Source organism: Rhinolophus sinicus, linkage group LG02, assembly GCF_036562045.2.
Source record: "Rhinolophus sinicus isolate RSC01 linkage group LG02, ASM3656204v1, whole genome shotgun sequence".
NCBI lineage: Eukaryota > Metazoa > Chordata > Mammalia > Chiroptera > Rhinolophidae > Rhinolophus > Rhinolophus sinicus.
In genome coordinates, this window is record NC_133752.1 from 86,493,540 (window position 1) to 86,512,198 (window position 18,659).

General features: G+C 38.3%; 1 protein-coding gene and 1 long non-coding RNA gene across 10 annotated transcripts in view; one reads left to right on the forward strand and one right to left on the reverse strand.

Annotated features, from left to right (window-relative positions):
• The window catches only part of WAC (WW domain containing adaptor with coiled-coil), a 79,081-nt gene extending 64,005 nt beyond the window's left edge, over nucleotides 1-15,076 (reverse strand). For 2 of the 9 annotated variants that reach the window (XM_074324750.1, XM_074324744.1), the window contains exons 1-3: nucleotides 14,017-14,201; nucleotides 13,598-13,635; nucleotides 11,861-12,073 (exon numbers count right to left, since the gene is read on the reverse strand). In XM_074324750.1, the coding sequence (XP_074180851.1) occupies nucleotides 11,861-12,073; nucleotides 13,598-13,635; nucleotides 14,017-14,057 (292 nt within the window). In that variant the 5' untranslated portion in view covers nucleotides 14,058-14,201. Of the gene's footprint in view, nucleotides 1-11,860; nucleotides 12,074-13,597; nucleotides 13,636-13,727; nucleotides 13,887-14,016; nucleotides 14,498-14,612 lie in introns of those variants that run through there. The other 7 variants (XM_019731535.2, XM_019731533.2, XM_074324745.1 and 4 more) reach the window with 7 other exon arrangements.
• Nucleotides 15,067-15,679, forward strand: LOC141569988 (uncharacterized). The gene is made up of 2 exons (XR_012493756.1): nucleotides 15,067-15,203; nucleotides 15,475-15,679. It is a non-coding gene; the product is annotated as an uncharacterized LOC141569988 (long non-coding RNA).
• The last annotated feature ends 2,980 nt before the right edge of the window (nucleotides 15,680-18,659 follow it).

The following is an 18,659-nucleotide window of genomic DNA, read 5'->3' on the forward strand; positions in this document are numbered from 1 at the left end:
ACATCAACATTCTACTGCAAAGCAGCTTAGACTCTCATTCCCAAATACGAGCAATTACAAACAGCAAACATCCCAGGAACCCAATAACATGAAAGAGATGCACCAAACTCAAACAGAAAACTTTCTGATGAAACATTTGACATGAAAAATATATATATATATAATTTAAATTCTCAGACTATTTCTATCAAATTGGATTCATAAAATTACAAGACATAATAAAAGTTAAAAGTACTAGATTGTCCAAAATAGAGCTTTCAATAGGTGGATGAAATGAACATAGCTTAAAATATAAATAGTGTGAAGAACATGCTAAGGGATTCTCCTCAGAGTACAATGTATTCTGAAAAAAAGATCACACAGTGAGAGACTGGTAAAGTGTTAGATCTTAGGATAAAGAAAAAATTCTAAATGCTCTCAAGTTGTATGGGAGAGCCCAGGAAAGTTAAGAGATACACTATAACGGATAAGCTACCTTTATAAATAAGAACTTTATAAATAAGGTTTGATACCATCCTTCCCACCTGCAACAATGAATAATAATAAACTTTAAATTATTTCCAGAAAATGTTTTCAATAAACAACAAAGAATCACAATAAACTAAGTATTAGGGCCAAAGAAGAACCCAATAAAAACTTAAAAATAGGGGTGGCCGGTTAGCTCAGTTGGTTAGAGCCCTGTGCTAATACCAATGTCGCCGGTTCAATCCCCACATGGGCCAGTGGATTCTCAACTACAAGGTTGCCAGTTCAATTCCTTGAGTCCCACAAGGGATGGTGGGCAGCGCCCCCTGCAACGAAGACTGAACACAGCACCTTCAGTTGAGCTGCCGCTGAGCTCGCGGATGGCTCAGTTGGTTGGAGCTTGTCCTCTCAACCACAAGGTTGCCAGTTCGACTACCGCAAGGGATGGTGGGCTGTGCCCCCTGCAACTAGCAATGGCAACTGGACCTGGAGATGAGCTGCGCCCTCCACAACTAAGACTGAAAGGACAACAACTTGACTTGGAAAAAAGTCCTGGAAGTACACACTGTTCCCCAATAAAGTCCTGTTAAAAAAAAAAAAAAAATACAGGAAATGAGTCTTTGGTTAAGTCTGATTCTCAAAAAGCGGTGGAGGGTACAACATTAATACAAAATAAGAATCAAACTGATGACAGATTTAAATGTAAATTTTGAACTTTGTATCAATAAACTTTCTAATAAAATATTAAAGGAGGTAGGGAGAAGAAATCAATAACCATAGGAAAAACGGGAAAAGAGCCAAAGTTCTACCACACAATAAGGCAACAACAGTTTTACAGATTTAAACACAGCTTTCAAAAATAGATAATTCCTTATTATTCAAACTGTTTCTGGGCACAGAAGAAATCTTTCTAAATAGTGCTTCTTATTTAGGGACATAAAGGCAAAAAAAAAAAAGCTAAATAAAATGTCAGCACACAAAAACCACATATACTATGACCAAAACCAGGGTTTTTTCAACGTTAAAAATATTTAAACATTAAAAAACCTATTATAATTTATTATATCAATAAAGTGAAGAAAAGGCGTATGATCATCTCTCTTAACAGTTAGGAGAAAGCATGAGATTCAACATCTATTCTGGATACCCTTGGCAAACTAGGAAGAAAATTGCCTTAACTTGTAAAGTATCTACCAGAAAACTAAAAGCATTCTTAAAGGTGAAACTCTAGAGGTATGCCATTAAAATGCGGAACAAAGATGTCCATTATCAATACAATGAACATTATTTGAATGCCCATCTTTGGCAATAAACCTAAGTCAGAAAAAAAAAAAAATTACCCCAGTGAGAAAATAAATTTAAGTACATCCTAGATGTTTTCCAAAAACAAGAGGACTTGACCCAACAAGAATATGCTATAAATCTGTAATCTAGGTTGAATATGAATTCTTTTAACTACAAAAACAGCAATTTCATATGACTTAATCCAATACATAACTACAGTGAGAAGCTGCAGCAGAAATGTACATTCTATTTTTCATAAATATTGCCCTTGTAATTTTAATAAAGCAATATAACATGCAATTACCAAGAACTACATAAAATGACTACCTTGAACTATGCTTTCATTGTTATAAAAACGTTCTCTTTGGATACATTCCTACTGGTATTATTTACAAAAATTAAGTAAACCTTTCTGTTTTAAAGTAGAAAATGTATACAGTTTTTTTTAAAATATAATTTTATTAGTTTCAGGTGCACAAGACAAAGCAATACTTAGACATTTATCATTTATATCCCTCACACTGTGTGAACCCTCCACAAATAAGACTGACATCCACTATCCCTCTGACATCGCACAGAGCCATTACATTTCCACTGTCTCTATTCCTAATGCTGTACTCCGCTTCCTGTAAAAATGTCCAGTTTTTAACTCAAATGACTCTACATTATCAAAATAGAAATCAGAAATTTCCACATTAGTGAACCATACCATGTTTCCCCAAAAATAAGACCTAGCCAGACCATCAGCTCTAATGCATTTTTTGGAGCAAAAATTAATATAAGACCCAAGACCTGATCTTATATTAAAATAAGACCGGGTCTTATATTAATTTTTGTTCCAAAAGATGCATTAGAGCTGATGGTCCGGCTAGGTCTTATTTTCGGGGAAACACAGTATCAAAATTTCAAACAAGATGAAAACACCAATAAAGAGGTCACCCAATGACAACCACTAGTCCAAAAATCAAACTACCTAGGCCCCCTCCCCACCATTTTTCTTGGAGTCTCCCAGCACATTAGGTTCAGACGTAAGGTCTTCAGTATTTCTAACCATTTGGACACCAGAATCTATCTTTCCCTCAAAATATTCTTATCGAATGCAATCTTCTTTAAATTCTACTTCTACCATCTTAATCCAAATTCTAATCACTTCAAATCTATAGTACTTTAAACAGTGCTAATAACATATGGTTTTATATAACCAAATGTTAGCTAATGTATGCCAAATCAGCACACAAAAGGACAGTTTCAAAGCCTAAATGTATAATGTGCCAATGTGCAAGGGCATAATGGGAAAAAAGTAGTTAATCCCCCAACTGTGCTACTAACGTGGTGCTGACAAAGTCAAATTAAATTTAACAGTTAGAATAATAGCACCCAGTAGAGTTCTGCTCTAGACTGGCTAGACTTGAATCTTTCCATGCACTACACAGATGAAAATACAGTAAAATAACTTTTCAAATTCCCTATGTTTGCTCTAAAAATAACAGTTTAACATTTGAATATTAAAATGAGTACTGTATTTTGAAAACTGTTCTTCCCCCAAATCAAGAACATTCCTAAATTATGAGAGTCAGTATCAAGGACTCACCCACTCCTTGTCAAGGTTATAACAAATAAAACCAGCCCAAATCAAATTAAAGGGGAGATTTGAGGGGTTAAGTACTTTGTTCTCCTTTTCCAAAATAATCAACACTGACATTTAATAGTTACATAAAAAAGGAACTATCGTAATTACACCAAAATATAGTCAGAAATATACAGTTTTAGAAAGTACAGCTTTATGACCTAACCCTTCATTCTTTGTAATTTAAAGGTCCCATGGTAAATGAGACTGAGATATCTACGCATACAGTATTAAAGATGAATGCTTTAAAACCCTGATATGGAGCCAATAAGCAGCAGGAACAGAAACCTGACCAAATCATCAGAGAAGGCTGCAGGCAGTCAAGAACACTGCTTCTAATAGCCTATCACATACTGTGTTCCAACTTCCCTAGTTTTTCCCTATTACAATGAATGTTTTCATGATCAGCACACATTTTTATGAAGTTGAGTCTGCAAAATTATTCTTCACAAATCATTAAATGCAGAAACACTTGATCACGATCCTCTCCTCATCCAAGCCAAAATATTCCAAATTAATATATTTTACTAGTATTGCTTTTTGACTACCAGAAAAGGATTACTTCTGTGAATATAGTACAGGTCAGAACTTTCAGAAGATGCCAACATTATGCCATGCTCTTCTGGTATACAGTCACACAATTCAGAAGTAATCAAATTTAAACCAAAAGATTAGACCTATGTATATACATCAACCACACATCGTAAGTTTCTTTAAAAATGCAAAATTACTCCTAAGGGTCGGTTCAAGAAAACTTTGCTAACACCTGAAATTAGGCTAAGTATAACAACTCAGGTGAAGGCTATTTTTCAGACATAAAGCTAACTGTAGTTTACCACTTAGCTGTCTCAAGACGGCTGGCTGGCACAGGACTGAGAGGCTGGGTGGCAGGGGAGGAGAAGAATATGGAGTGCCAAAGACTTTTACCTAAAGCAATAGTGGTCGCTCCAGATACTACCCAAATATATCTTACTGCCCTGTCCAGTTGCTGATATGGTTAGAAACTGCTCTACTGTCTGGCACTAGTTTTACTCTGGGGTATTAGTTGTCCTTGCCAAAAGATACTAAGTTAGCTATTTAATGTTTAATTTTAATATTTAATGCATACAAATTGTATTACTATCTGTGAATCAGGAAAGATGACAAGAAAATTCTTTAAAACACACACACCCAACCACTCTACTCCTAGATTCCTAATGACAAAACTCATGTTCCGTAATGTCCAGTTCAGAGTGCCTCATGAGTGTTCTTCCTAGATTTGCAGTTTATAAATATCTAAATGAATCCAGTGTTTATTTAAAAATTCAGTTTTCGAGGCTCTATCCCTTATTGCTGATTCATGGTAATTCAGATGGAGTCAGGGCACTTATAGCTTTAAAAGCTTCTCAGATTGATTCTAATAAGCAGCCAAATTTGAGGAAATTACCCTGAACATGTGTTTTGGTTTCTGAAACCTTACATCTATTCTAAAAATCCCTGCACTGCAAAATCCTGGGTACGAGCAGGTTCCAAGTTAAAATTGCCCTGCAGTCCTTCATGGAGCTCACTTGCTAGACTCCCAGTATTTTCCTTCCTAGAGACCTAGAGCTGCTGACCTGACACTAATTCTTCATCAGTCATAGAAGAGTAAACCTATTAATTTACTGTCACAGTATTTCAGAAAAAAATTATTCTTCAGATATAAGAATATGCCTAAAGCTAGACCAAACAGGGTGATCATATTCTCCATAACTGTGCTGTCCAACTAATTCAGTAGCCACTAACCACAATGCCCAGTAAGCCTATGAAATGTGGCTAATACAAGCTGAAATATGCTGTAAGTGTAAAACAATGGATTTCAAAGATATTGCACAACATAATTGTAAAGAATCTTACGTTTTTTAATTATCAAGTACATGTTGAAATATCTTAGATATATTAGATTATATAAAATATACTAAAACTAATTTCAGTTCACTTTTACTTCACTATGGCTACTAGAAAACTACATGTGATTTGCATTTGTGGCCCATATTATATTTCCACTGGACAGTGCTCTTCTGGAACCTTATTACTCAGATGCAGCCAACAACACGGGCACCATCTGGGATCCTGTTAAAAAGGCAGACTCTTGGGCCCTACCCCAGAACTGCTGAACTAGAATATGCATTTTAACAAGATCTCCAGGTGATTAGTGTAACCATTCAATTCTGAGCGCCACTGCAATTTCATTTCCCTTAAATCATGACAATCCCAATATTCTTTTGTCTACCCATATACAGAAGCATTATAAGGTGTCAGATACTGTTTCAGGCAACAGTGACACAAGGGGATAAAATCGTTAACAAACTCACTCTCTGTTCTGGTGGAGTTTATACAAAGACAAGGAAATTAACTAAAATATAGTCAGTTCTGCTATAACACTTGTTTTGAAAATGCTCAATTTTTTTTTTTTTTTTTAAGGAGGATACAACTCGCAGTGGCCCATGTGGGTATCGAACCGGCATCCTTGGTGTTATCAGCTCCACATTCTAACCAATTGAGCTAACCGGCCACCTGAGAATGCTACATTTGAGTGCTACTGATGTACCAGGAAACTATTTGAGCACTACACAAATTTCCCACTTACTTATGAGCAATTTCACCTGTGAAACACTAGCTGCACCTAGCTGAACCAAGCTACACAGGAATTCACAAAGCACAAACACACACACCTCAAACATCTGTCAGCTACCCAGTCCGTCGTATGACTTATGAGTCAGATCCATCCACAACTGGTGTTACAACTTTCAGACGCTTATTTCAAAAAACCCTCCTTCCATCACTTTATAACTTAACAAGCTGCAATCCTTCCAGCAGATGCCCACTTCCACAAGCCTAATTCAGGTCTTTGTCAAGAAAAAGACCATTATTTATTGTATCATTAATGTACTCAATCACTTAACGTTATGCTACGATTTCTGTCAGATTCCTCTCTTTTTAACATGTCACTGACAATGTGTTTGAATATTGTTCCTCAAAACATTTTCCCCGTAAATCCTGTGGTGCAATTTTGCATAGCATGGTAACTTTTAGGAACACACATGTCACATGATAGCACAATGACTAAGTAACATCAAGTCACATTAAGTACAAGGAAGGAATAAAGCAGTGGAAAGGATAAACAATGATGGTGATGGCTATTTCAGAGTGACCAAGGGTAGGGAAGGCCTGTGAGAGGGTGACATTTAAGCAGACACATTACTGAAGTGAGTACACCAGGACATAAAGATAAACTTCTCAGAAAGGAGAATAATGTGCAGCACCTTTGAGACAAGAGCAAACTTCTTCCTGTAGGGCAAGTGTGGACAGAGCAGCACAAACAAGGGGAAGAGTGGTCAGTGAAGAGGCTGAAGAAACACCCAGACACCAGATTACACAGGGTCTTTTATAGTCCTTGATAAGTAATAGTCACTGGAGGGTTCTGAGCATGAGAGTGATGAGAGCTGCCTGGCATTTCACACTGGCTACTGTGTGAAGAAAAAACTGGGTGAAACAGAAAGGATGCAGGGACACCATTCAGGAGGCTCTTGCAGAATCCAGGTAAAAGAGGTGGTCACCAGAACTACAATGGTTGTATTTTAAGTCCTGTGAAGTGGTTACACTTGGAGCATAATCTGAAGGTAAAGATAAGCTTTTAAGTACAGCACAGACCTATTTCCAGTTTCAACAATAGTAAGCTGAATACTTTCATTGGATTATATATTTTCATCAGCAAAACAGGAATAATCCAATTAACCTATTTCAAAGGGTTGTAGAGGATCAGATGAGAAACAATGTTAAAAGGCTTTGAAAATTATGAAGCATCATATACATCATAAAAAATAGACTCTTCATAAAATCTATTTTCAAGCCCCAAATAATTGCTTTTGACACAACTGACAAATAGTATCTCTAGTACTTACTATAAAGTCCCAGAACCAAAATCCAGTTATAGATTTAGTCTTACTTACAGAATCCCCATAAAGATGCGGATCACTGGATCTTCACCCTTTCCATCATCGTAACAAAATGATACATTACATACACCAAAACTACTCTACATAACAGAATAAAACAATAAACAGATGTTTAACAGAGAGACAATCTAGAATATATCAATTTTCTGTGAATTATGGACCAAAAATCCTAAGTATGCTACACCAAGAACTTCAAATACATCTTGCACAACTAACAGTTCAATTAAGGCTGCTTTAAGATCAAAGTCAACCATTCCAAATTTTTCTGATTGTGAAATATTAATAAAAATTAGGTCGTAAACAATACATAATAACCACCTTTAAAAATAACAAATGTTAAAATTTGATCACTAAGACAAATGATGAATGTGTTCAAATACATGCACAAATATTTAGAGCACATGTATCTTCTAAAAATAAGGAAAACATACTAAAGAGCTGAAATATTGAGAATGCCAATCTGCCAACCTTATTGTTTCTATTGAAATGGAATACCTGTTTCTTGTGATCTTTTCACTGACCTATGGAAATCCAACGCAAACATATTTGGCGAGGTTACTATCTTCCTATAAAGCACGGATTAATAAAAATAGGTAATATTTATCTGTCCATAAACAGAAAATATTTAATATTAATCAGTGTTAGTGAAATCCAAATTTTTAGTAACTTTTAGATTATGTATGAAATTTCCAAGTTGCTTTGAAAACGAGTCTCCTTCCTTGTAAAACATCTGACAAGCTTTCATGCTAAAACTTATTTTTAAGAGTAAACCACTGACATGTGATAACTTGGTCTAGAACTACACATATACATTGCACCAATGTCAATTCCCTGGCTTTGAAACTGTACTATAATTAGGTGAGACGTTACCACTGGAGGAAGTTGGTTGAAACCATTAAGAGGATACAAACAAAAGCACCTTTAATTTGTGCTGTAGTAAACACACACCAAGTAAGCTTTCAATATGCCTAATGTTTCATCTCTGACAGTGTATACAATTTACCAGAGTAGAAAGGACTAATTCCTAAACTCAGCTGTCACTATTTGTTCAATTTTATACAAGTAAAAAAAGACTTTATGGTATTTTCCCTTGTTTGTAAAACTAAAACAGGGACGCTACCTGTTCTATCTACCTTCCAAGGTCAAAATGAGGATCAAATGAGACTGTTCATTTTTATAGCACTCTTTAACATTACAAATGCGAAGCAGATCTCATTTTATTCAAAACCTAGTTATTATTATCCAATGTGAAAAGATTCAAACATTACTAAGTTATCTTTTAAAAATTATAAAACACCAATTATCCCCCAAATGATCCCTACTGAACAATTCCTTCAAATGTTAATTATAGCAACGTGTTTGAAAATCAGATAAAAATGTATTTCCAAACTTCTCCAGATATGGCTAAATGACAAGATAAAACTTTCACTGTGCAGCTAAAAACTTTAAAATCTTTAGAAACCATGGGTACCCAAACCATAGCAATTTTCCTTTGCATTCAAAAATATTTGAATGCTAACTAAAGAGCTATGCAAATTCACTAAAGTCCCACAAATCAGGAAACCAATAAGAATATTTTTGAACTAACCAACTGAGCTACCGCTCCTAAAAAGATGTTTCTAACAAGTATTCCAAATATATCATAATAATTTCAGTCAATTCTGAGATGGATGATGAGAAAAATGGAACGATCCCCAAGAGGTTGAAGTTTTCTGGAACAGCTTTACAGAATCCCTGGCAAAGACACCCCTCATTCCTCAACTCATTTGTACTATCATCATTCTTAAAGTTACTTAGTAAACTAATCATTAGAACTAGCCCTCAAGAAAAAAGTATTTAAACCAAATGGATAAAATTAAAAATCCATAAAACATAAATTCAACATGTACTGTATGCTCACTCTTCTGAGGTTTGGATGTCAGTTGCACCTTTAAAAAACATGTCTAAGCTATAAAAACCAAATCTCATGATTGTATCTTAAGATTCTTGCTTTTGGTTATTTTTAAACAAAAGATTATATGATTTGCAGATGGGTCATAGAATACAGAAAAATAATTTGTTTCACCAAGTTAAATAACATTTTAAGTTATACCTCACATAACTCCCCTTAATTCACAATGGAAAAATCTACATTCCCTTTAATAAATCTAAAAAATAAAAATCTCTCACTTTTTAAATTGTACATACTATGTTACATTAAGTCTTTCTTTAAAGATTTCTTGGAGTGACAATCCTTCTCAATCCCTACTTTCTAAGTTTTTATAACATACCTTAAAAGCTTTTTTTATATATTACTTCTAAGCTGTCATTTTTCAAGGAAATCCACGGTGCCATGAAAGAAATCTAGTAACTACTGAAAAAAACACACACATCTTACAAGTTCCACATTTGTTTAACTTGCTTTGTAAAATGCAAGTTACAAATCATAGCACGCAGGCACTTATTAGATATTTACTAAAGAAAGTCATTAGATTTTTTTTAATCCTAAACGAAAAAAATAACAAATTTGAAATTAGTTCAACAGTAACCTGTTTTATATTAAGTTGCTACTTATACACACAAAGCACACAGATAATCCAACTCACCTGCATTTGACTTTGGACAATAACTGACTTTACATGTATATACACGTATGTATGTATATGAATATTTATATTTATTTGAATTCATATTTAAAGGTAAAATTCTAAGGCTATACAAATGCCTATAATAAAATCATACGTATGCACTTTTAAAAGCTTAGTTTGAACCTCATATTAATAAAACTGTAGTTAAACTATAAAGACTAAATACCTAAGTATTAAATGAGAAGAATCACTTTATATCTTTAAAAGACAGAATTATCAAAGATACACTCTGAACTCCACAAATCTCACATTTTATGATATTTGTTATTATTCCTACATAGTGTGAAGAAATACGGCAGGTATATTAGAGATAGTACGAACAGGGATGGAGTTATAGTATTAGGATCCACAGGAAGACAGGCAAGCAGCTAAACAGCAGTTAGAAAGTAAGGCCTAACTCAGCAAATGACTAGATCAGAAAAATAATAAAGAAATTTCTTACAAATGGAGCTAAACAAACATCAGGAAGCAGATGCAAATAAAAAGGAAACTAAAAGCCTACAAGAGGTATCAAATTCACATAGGAAGTAAAATTAAAATCACAATGAAAAAAGGAGTAAAGAAAAAGTAAGCAGTTACACCACCACTAACTCTCAAGAGTCAAAAGCTTGAATAGCTTCAAGGCCAGGGTGACATCTTATCTTTACTTCCAGGAATATCACACAATTGTTGGCACACAGTGGATGCCCACTGTTTGTTGAATGAATAAGCAACGGAATGTTTTGGGATTATTTCACCTGTAAAAGAATTTATCAAGCATGATTCACTATAAGTGTATGAAAGCATTTCCATCAAGTTTCCTAGAGCACCTAAACTGACTTCTTCCTGAATCTGGGGATAGATGATAGATTAACCAGATCATAATCACTGAAAGAGAACCTAAGATACTCATCTATAAGGAAATGAGGTATCACATCCTATTTTGTCAGTCACCAAAATTTTCAAAATAAAGCACAGTATGGTACATACAATACCTGCCTTCCAAGAGCTAATATTTGAAATGAAATCCACTACAGAGAATGGTTGATAATAGTACCACCTCAGACCATACGTAACACTATGGAAAATTTACCCACAAAATGAAAAATGTTAATAGTCTAAATAATTTTGCCTAAGAACTTTTCTAATATTTTAATAATCAAACTCACCTGCTGTCACTTACAAAAATATGGTTCAACCGAGTTAGAAGCACAGAGTTATAGCTATATTCCAAAGAGAATTATACTTTCCTCCCATACCAATTATTCCATATCAATGCAATCTCCTAACCATTATTAATTTCCTCAACCCAGTAATTACGCACAGAGAAGCATTTCAAACGTACCTTACCTACTTTTACAGGTGTAAAACAATTTTAAGGTATAAAAAAAAATGTTTGCTATTATTTCTAACGTAACATGACAAAACTTAAAAAAACTTAGTTTTTTTAACCTGTACACTGTCTCAAAATACCTACTGTTTTAAATTCATAATTTATCAACAGGATGAGGCCCTTAAAAAGTAAATTTGAGCTGCAACATGGATCTCAAAATAAATTAAGCCAAATAAACTAAAATCTTTACTTGAAAAGGTGCAAGTTTCTTTCTTAGAAAAATGTCCTGCGTGTCTCTCATCATTATTAAAGCATTGGGTAGATTATATTCATAAATGCATTCTATTATCAGCCGTTGGGGAGTCCATTTTTAGATGCTCAGGTCAGCATCTTATTTATACAATAACTTCTTCAGGAATCAAGTAAATTGACAGAAATAAAATATTTTGATGACATAATTATATGGCAACATCCACACGCTAGAAATGTTATTGCCACCTACTGTTTTATACAAAGCTATTATTAAAAATAAAAGTATTTTTAAAGTTTCAACAAAAAAGCTACTCACCACCATCCCTCTCTCTAACTCTGTGAATATGCACATTTTTGGCCTTACTGTGACCTGTGCCGTCACTATATTTGTTTTCAGGACTATCAGATCTCCGCAACATTTTATTTGGTGGTGAAGGATCTGCGGCGTCTCGCATTTTCTCATGTCTGTGATCACCGCTACTGGGGTGACTCTTCGATGAATACTTAAGTGCCTGTAAAACATCACCCCCCCAAAAAAGAGAAAAAGTTGAAACTTTAAACGTTGCTTCCTAAATTAATTTTATCGTAAAATCTGGCTTTTTAACTTCATGAAGTTTTATGAATTTATATCAATAAAATTAAAATTTCCATTTTCAGTTGTGCATTTAAGGTATTCAGACAAGACCTACAAACATAAATTATTATAAGACTCCTGATACAAATCATAATACCATGTAAAAAAAAAAATCGAAAAAAGTAAAAAAATCCAGTCTATAAAGCATCTTGTAAATACATGAAACCAAACACTTTGGTGCATTAATTCCTCAATAAAGTTTTCAATAAAGTTATAAAGTTTAACCTAAAGAAAAGTAGAAACTGAGTACTACTGTAATCTATTTCTGCTCTACAACTGATGCAAAGACACAAATATAATGAGCTTAAGCATGTTTCTGCAAACCTACAGAAAAAAGCATCCGTTTCTCCAATCTTTGATTCAAATAAAGCATTTCAAACATACCTTACCTACTCTTACAGGAGTAAAACAATTTTAAGGTATACAAAAAATGTTGGCTGATATTTCTGACGTAACATAACGAAACTTAATGCAACCCCTTCACAATAATGGTTTAGTTTTATTCTAACACATATTTAAGACGACCACGATATACCAGTCTTTTACAATGTGTAATTATGTTTTTTAGAGGAGCAGATTCACTAGGGTTTAATTTTTGACATATCCAACTATAATGAAAATGTTTTACACATCAAGGGACCTAGGGTTTCTAACTTGAGCTTTAACTCATGCTAGCCAGTTAAAAGAGCAGCTTAGGAACCTGCTCTCCTAATCACTAATAAAGTAATTAGATGTAGAAAGTATTTACCGCTAGGGTTATCTGATAATTAACCACTTATGAGATTCCCCCCACTGAAAAGAGGCACCACCTGTATCAATTTTTTTAAAACTTTACATGCAACAACTGCAGTAAAAAGGAACCCAAATACCTAAAACCCTCTTACATAAGATTGAATTATCCAAGTATCCAAAGATCTCAATTCCTACAGAAGCAAATCCACTATATTTCACTAGTAAGACAATTATTTGCACAAAAACAATTGAGAAGGGATAGTGGTTTACAACACACTTAAGAATTGCAAATCAACTAGTTGTTTCTTCCTAAACCTTTCATCTAATTTTAATACTTTAACTTTTAGTTCCCCAATACAATAAATACGGTTCAGAAATCACCTGTCACCTCACCCTATCGATTCTTTAGACACCCAAATAATCGAGTCAGGTCCTTCCTGGCTGAGAATGATTTTTTCCTAACACAACTGACCTTCCACCAGTCACCTGTCAAAATAAGTAACTAAACCTTGTTGGGGAGCGCTAATGGACCCAAACAGAACATTTTAAGGGGACCCGTGGTGCTTGTTTCGGGTTTGTTGCACCAAAGGGCCTGCAGCGACTTCTGAAGCCTGCGCTCGAGTAGCAGCAGGTCCTCCCTTCCCCCTCCGTCCCCCATCCACCCCTCCACCCCGGTCTCGGCTGGTACCTGGTAAGGCTGCGAGTCCCCCCTCCGGTCGTGACAGCTGAAAAACAGGAAGAGAGACAACGACATGAAACATTTCGGGGGTGAAGAAAACGGGTGCCCCCCCAGCGCCCCTCCCCGCGGGGAACCTACCAAACGAAGCGGCACTGAGCCCGCACACAAGACACTCGCCGCTTAAAGGCGGTAACGAGGGCGAAACGCCGCGAACCGGCCCTTCGCTCCCTCCCCACTCACTCGGGCTTCGCCTGCTCGCGCGGCCGCTCCTCCTCCCCAGCCCGATCCGGATCAGGGTTAACAACAAAAATGGCGGCTCAGCCAGCAGATAAGGAGGAACAGCCCCCCCGCCGCCGCTGCCGCCGCCGCTGCCGCCGCCGCCCCCCGCCCCCGCCGCGGCCCGGCCCGAAACGAAAAGCCAATTTACCCATCACTGAGTCTCTGCTGTTTCCTCGCATACATTACCATCAATGCCCGGCCTGTGAGTGTGTGTCGGGGGAGGGGGGAGAGTGGCCGCGAGAGGCGGGCAGGCGGGCGCGCAGGCGGCGGGCGGGAGGGCGGCAGCACCGGCACCAGGGCCCGGCGCGCCCTCGGCGACTCTCAGCACCTCCCCGTTACTGGCGCCGGCGCTCCCGGGCCATCTCCCTCCGTCCACACCACGCTCACTCTCAGTCCGGGCAGCGGCGCCAACTATACGGCGGCAGCGGCGAACCGGGGGGAGGGGGGCAAGAAGACGCGCCCGGACCAGCCCCGCGGAGAGCGACTGCCTCCTCCGCCTTCTCCTCCTCTTGCTCCGCCGCCTCCTCCCCTCCTCCCCCCGCCGCCGCCGCTGCCTAGCCCTTCTCCTCCTCCTGCCGCCGCCGCCGCCGCTGGTGCCGCCGCTGCCGCTCCACCAACTACATCCGGGCAACTCGGAGGCTGCGGCCTTCGGCAAACCTCGGCAGTTTCCGCCGCGCCCCTCCTCTCACACCCTCGGTCTTCCTCCCCGCCCCGCGCAGCTCCGGAACGCCGCCTTCGGCAAACCTCGGCTCGCCCCGGCCTTCCTCTTCCTCTGAGGCCTGGCTCCCGGCCTCGCGACCCGTCAGCTCTTTCCGGTTATCGCTGCTTTTCTTCACGCTCACGTCCGGCCACCGCCGTTCCAGTTTAGGGAGAGTCCTGCCTGGGAACCCGTTCGAGGCTGGTCCCAGGGGCCCCGGGGTGCGCCGGGAGGGAGCCGCCTTCGGGAGGAGGACCGTGGGGCGCGAGAGAAGCCATCTCGGACTAAATAAGGGAGGCTGCGGCTGCTGCGCGTGCGCCGCGGCGTGGGCGGGGGTGGGGTAGGGTGCCCTGGGGGGAGCGCTCCGGCCGCCGGCCCCCGCCCCTTCGGGCTCGGGCGGGGTGGTCGCAAAACCTCTGGTTAGGCGACCGGCAGGCAGATGGTTACCGTGGAGCTTCCTCTGTGAGCAGCGACGGAAGCTGCCCTCAGGCAGGTGGGGAGCGCGCGACTGCTCCCTCAGGCCGGCTCTCGGGAGGCGGAACCCGGGCCTGGATCCCGGCCTCAAACTGGACGCTTAAGGCGCCACCGACCTGCGACGGGCAAGGGCTGTTTGGAGCCCGCGCGGCGGCATTTTAGAAGTAAGTCACAGCTCCGGAAGCCAGCAAAGACGAATGTGAAGGATTTAGGGATATTGTGCCCAATGTGACAAGGCCTTGTGCCTGCGCAGCTGTAAGGTGGAGGTTCCTGGACTGAGCAGGGAGCGCCGCTCCGCACAGTGAATTAAAATATTGGATGAGCCCGGAGACTTAGGGGGGATGGGTGACTTGGAAAAAGTGTTGGACCGCCTAATCCTTGTTTAATATTTTCCACGCCCAGCCGTGCCCTCTCCAACCTCTCTTTATTTCCCAGTTTTCTTCTAGTTCCTCTTCCTTGTTGAAGTCCTTTGGTGAAAGGAAATTCATTTGGAGGGTTGGCGTGCGAATCAAGGCATAGGTTGTGTTCAATGAAAATGCTACAAATTGAATTTTATAGACCACTACAGGCACAATAGTAACATTGCCATATGGGGATGGAAGAACTGTCAAGTATATTAAAAAAATTAAGTTTTACTTGAGGTTGGTGGTATTCAGATAATTATTTTTTCTGCTCCTTGCAACATTAGTGAAAAACATTTTAAAGCAAATATACAACTATTTACATAAAAAAAAAAGAAGCAAAACAGGAAACAGAAGAAACAAGACTCCTCCAAAAAACTATCAAAAATAACTGATTTATTTGGTATCCAACAAATCACAATGTTGCTGGACCTAATGAAGAGATGGAATGATGTGGGGAAAGGGCCCTGAAAGCACGGTTGATTGAAAAAAATAAATTACATTAACTTTATTTGTCACATCCACCAGCCACATGTTAAGATTATTGCTGTTTGTGAGGACTAGTAAATGCCTACTTAAGCTGTCAGTAACTAGAAAAAAACTTTCAGTGACTGAAATGAGAAAAAAAAACCCACCTAAAGTCTTATGTGTAATTTCTAACACTTGTAACAAATACTTTGAAGACAGGAGACATCCGATTAGAAGGGTATAAAAAGTAGTATATTGATCTTATGCAGAAACTTTGAAAACTGGCAGCAAAATGTATTACTAATTTTTTATTTGATGATCAGATGTCTGCTGAAATTGATATGTATCATTTGATCAAAAGCAGCAAACTGGACTGAGCTATGGAGGAAACAGTTCCAGGCAGTGTAGTCCTCATTATTCACAGATTCCATGTTCATGAGTTTGACTACTCACTAAAATTTATTTGTAACCCTGAAAATTAATGCTTGCAGCATTCATGGATATTCACGGAGTAGCAAAAAAATCTAACTTGCCTGAATCTAACATTCTCAGCTGAGGTTAAACAAGGCGATATTCAGCCTTGTTTCACCTCGCATACTATAATCAAATGCGATTTTCACAATATGTATAATGTCATGTTTTTCACCTTTTTTAGTGCTGTTTATTGGTGATTGTGTTGTCTTAAGCACTACCGTCCCCTTACCCCCCAAGTGCTGTCTGGTAATTCGTAAGCACAGGAAAGCTGGGATGTGCCTTGCAGAGAAAACGTGTCCTAGGAAAGCTCCATTCAAGCTTATCATTAGTGTTCTTGGCCATGAGTTCAGTGTTAATAAATCAACAATATAAATCAACAATTTATATCTATTTAGATTGATATAAACCATCAATCTAAATAGAAACACGTAAAACAAGGTTATGTGTTAATTGGTTGACAAAAATGTGACCAGAGTCTCTCAGGAACCTAATCCTGTGTTTCCCCTAGGAGCAGTTCAGTGTTCATCGTGACTTTATAAAACATAACTACTTCAAATAATGAGAAGAGAGTTTTCCTAAAGGACACGTCTATATGTTATACCCATTTTTAAAAAACTCATTGCCTACTTTAGATTCCATTATCCGTTGTTACAAATTCTCCTTTGCAAATACCATCAATCCTTTCCTTCTCTCTTCCTGCATTTTACCTGCCTAAATCACAACCCTGGTTAATTCAGTGTATGCTTCCATCAGAGCAGTTGAACTTGGCTGAAGAAAAACACGCAGCAGTGATAACTCGGAAGTGAACGCCTCAGCATTCTTACCCCCTCAGACTAATTTCCCTGCCCTCTTAGACAGTTATTTAATATTTTTCTTTTTGACTATACAGGCCTCCTCCTCACTCATAAGTCATTATCTTCTTATCTAGAAAATAGGAGAAATCAGAAATCAGTAACAGCTTCTGCCTTTCACCACTGCACCTATCACCCTTCCTATATCTGAATACAGTGCTATTCTCCAGTAACTATGGCTAAAATGTCAAAATTAAGACCTAACTTGCCACTTTTGCCTTGAGTTCCATTTTACTCTTGTAATTGTCCACCTTCCTTATTGTTTCACTTGCAACTGGATCACTTCGGTCAATTTATAAACATGCTTTTAAAGCATCTTTAAACAACAAACAAAACAAAAAAACTTGTAAGTCCTCCAAATATTACCCCATTGCTGTGATCTGCTCTTCTCTACAGAAAATCTTCATCTCCACTTCTGCTCCTCTCTCTTGAACCTACACTCCGTTGAAACTGCTCAGGAACAGCAGTAGCCTCCATATTCTTAAATCCAATTTTTATTACTTTGTTTTACTTCACCTGTCAGCAGTATTTGAAAGAGCTGATAACTTACTCTTTTCTTTCTGAAGTGCTTTATCTTACCTGCCAGGATTACACACTATTTCCCTCTTGATTTTCTTCCTTCCTAAATGGCTGTTCTTAGTCTCCTTGCTGGTTCCTCCTCATTTTCCAGCCTCTAAATGCTGGAGTGCCCCAAGTTTCAAATCTCACAACTTGAACTACTTGTTCTCTCCCCCATCGGCAATCCCATTTAGATCTCTGGCTAAGTGAAACCCAGAATCTCCAGCCCACACCTTTATCCTAAACGCTTATCTAAAAACCTGCATGTGGCTTCCCATGTCACTCAGAATAAAAGCTAAAGCTCTTACCATAGTCTCCAAGGCCCTGTGTAAACTTCCCCCATCCCTATTACCTCCGGTTTCATATTCAAAGACGTTTTACTTGCTCATTTTTCCCACCACTCTATCCTCCCTTTTTCTCCAATATATCAGGCATGTCTCTGTCTCAGGACCTTTGCATTATCCTTCGGTCCAAGAGGAATACTCTTCCTCTTGGTACCTACTTAGCTTAAACTCTTCTTTACGGCTCTGTTCAAATCTCACACTATCACAAAGGTCTTCCTCTGAGAACTATACAAATGTACCCCACTACCCTCTCACACTTACCCTGCTGTGTTTTTCTTACACAGTTTGCTATAGAATATGTTACATATTTTTGTTTATTATCTCCCAGAATGAAAGCTCTGTGTAACATGTTAGGTAAATATTTGTTGAATGAAAGGGTATTTGCCTACAAAAATATACACAAAAAAGTAGCAAAATATTGTAATTCTCAATAGGAAAAAGCTTATGGTTCTACTTCTGCTTGCTTTCTAAAAGAACAATAGGATTATAAATCCAGTCCTGCTGTCACAAATATAATGGAAAAC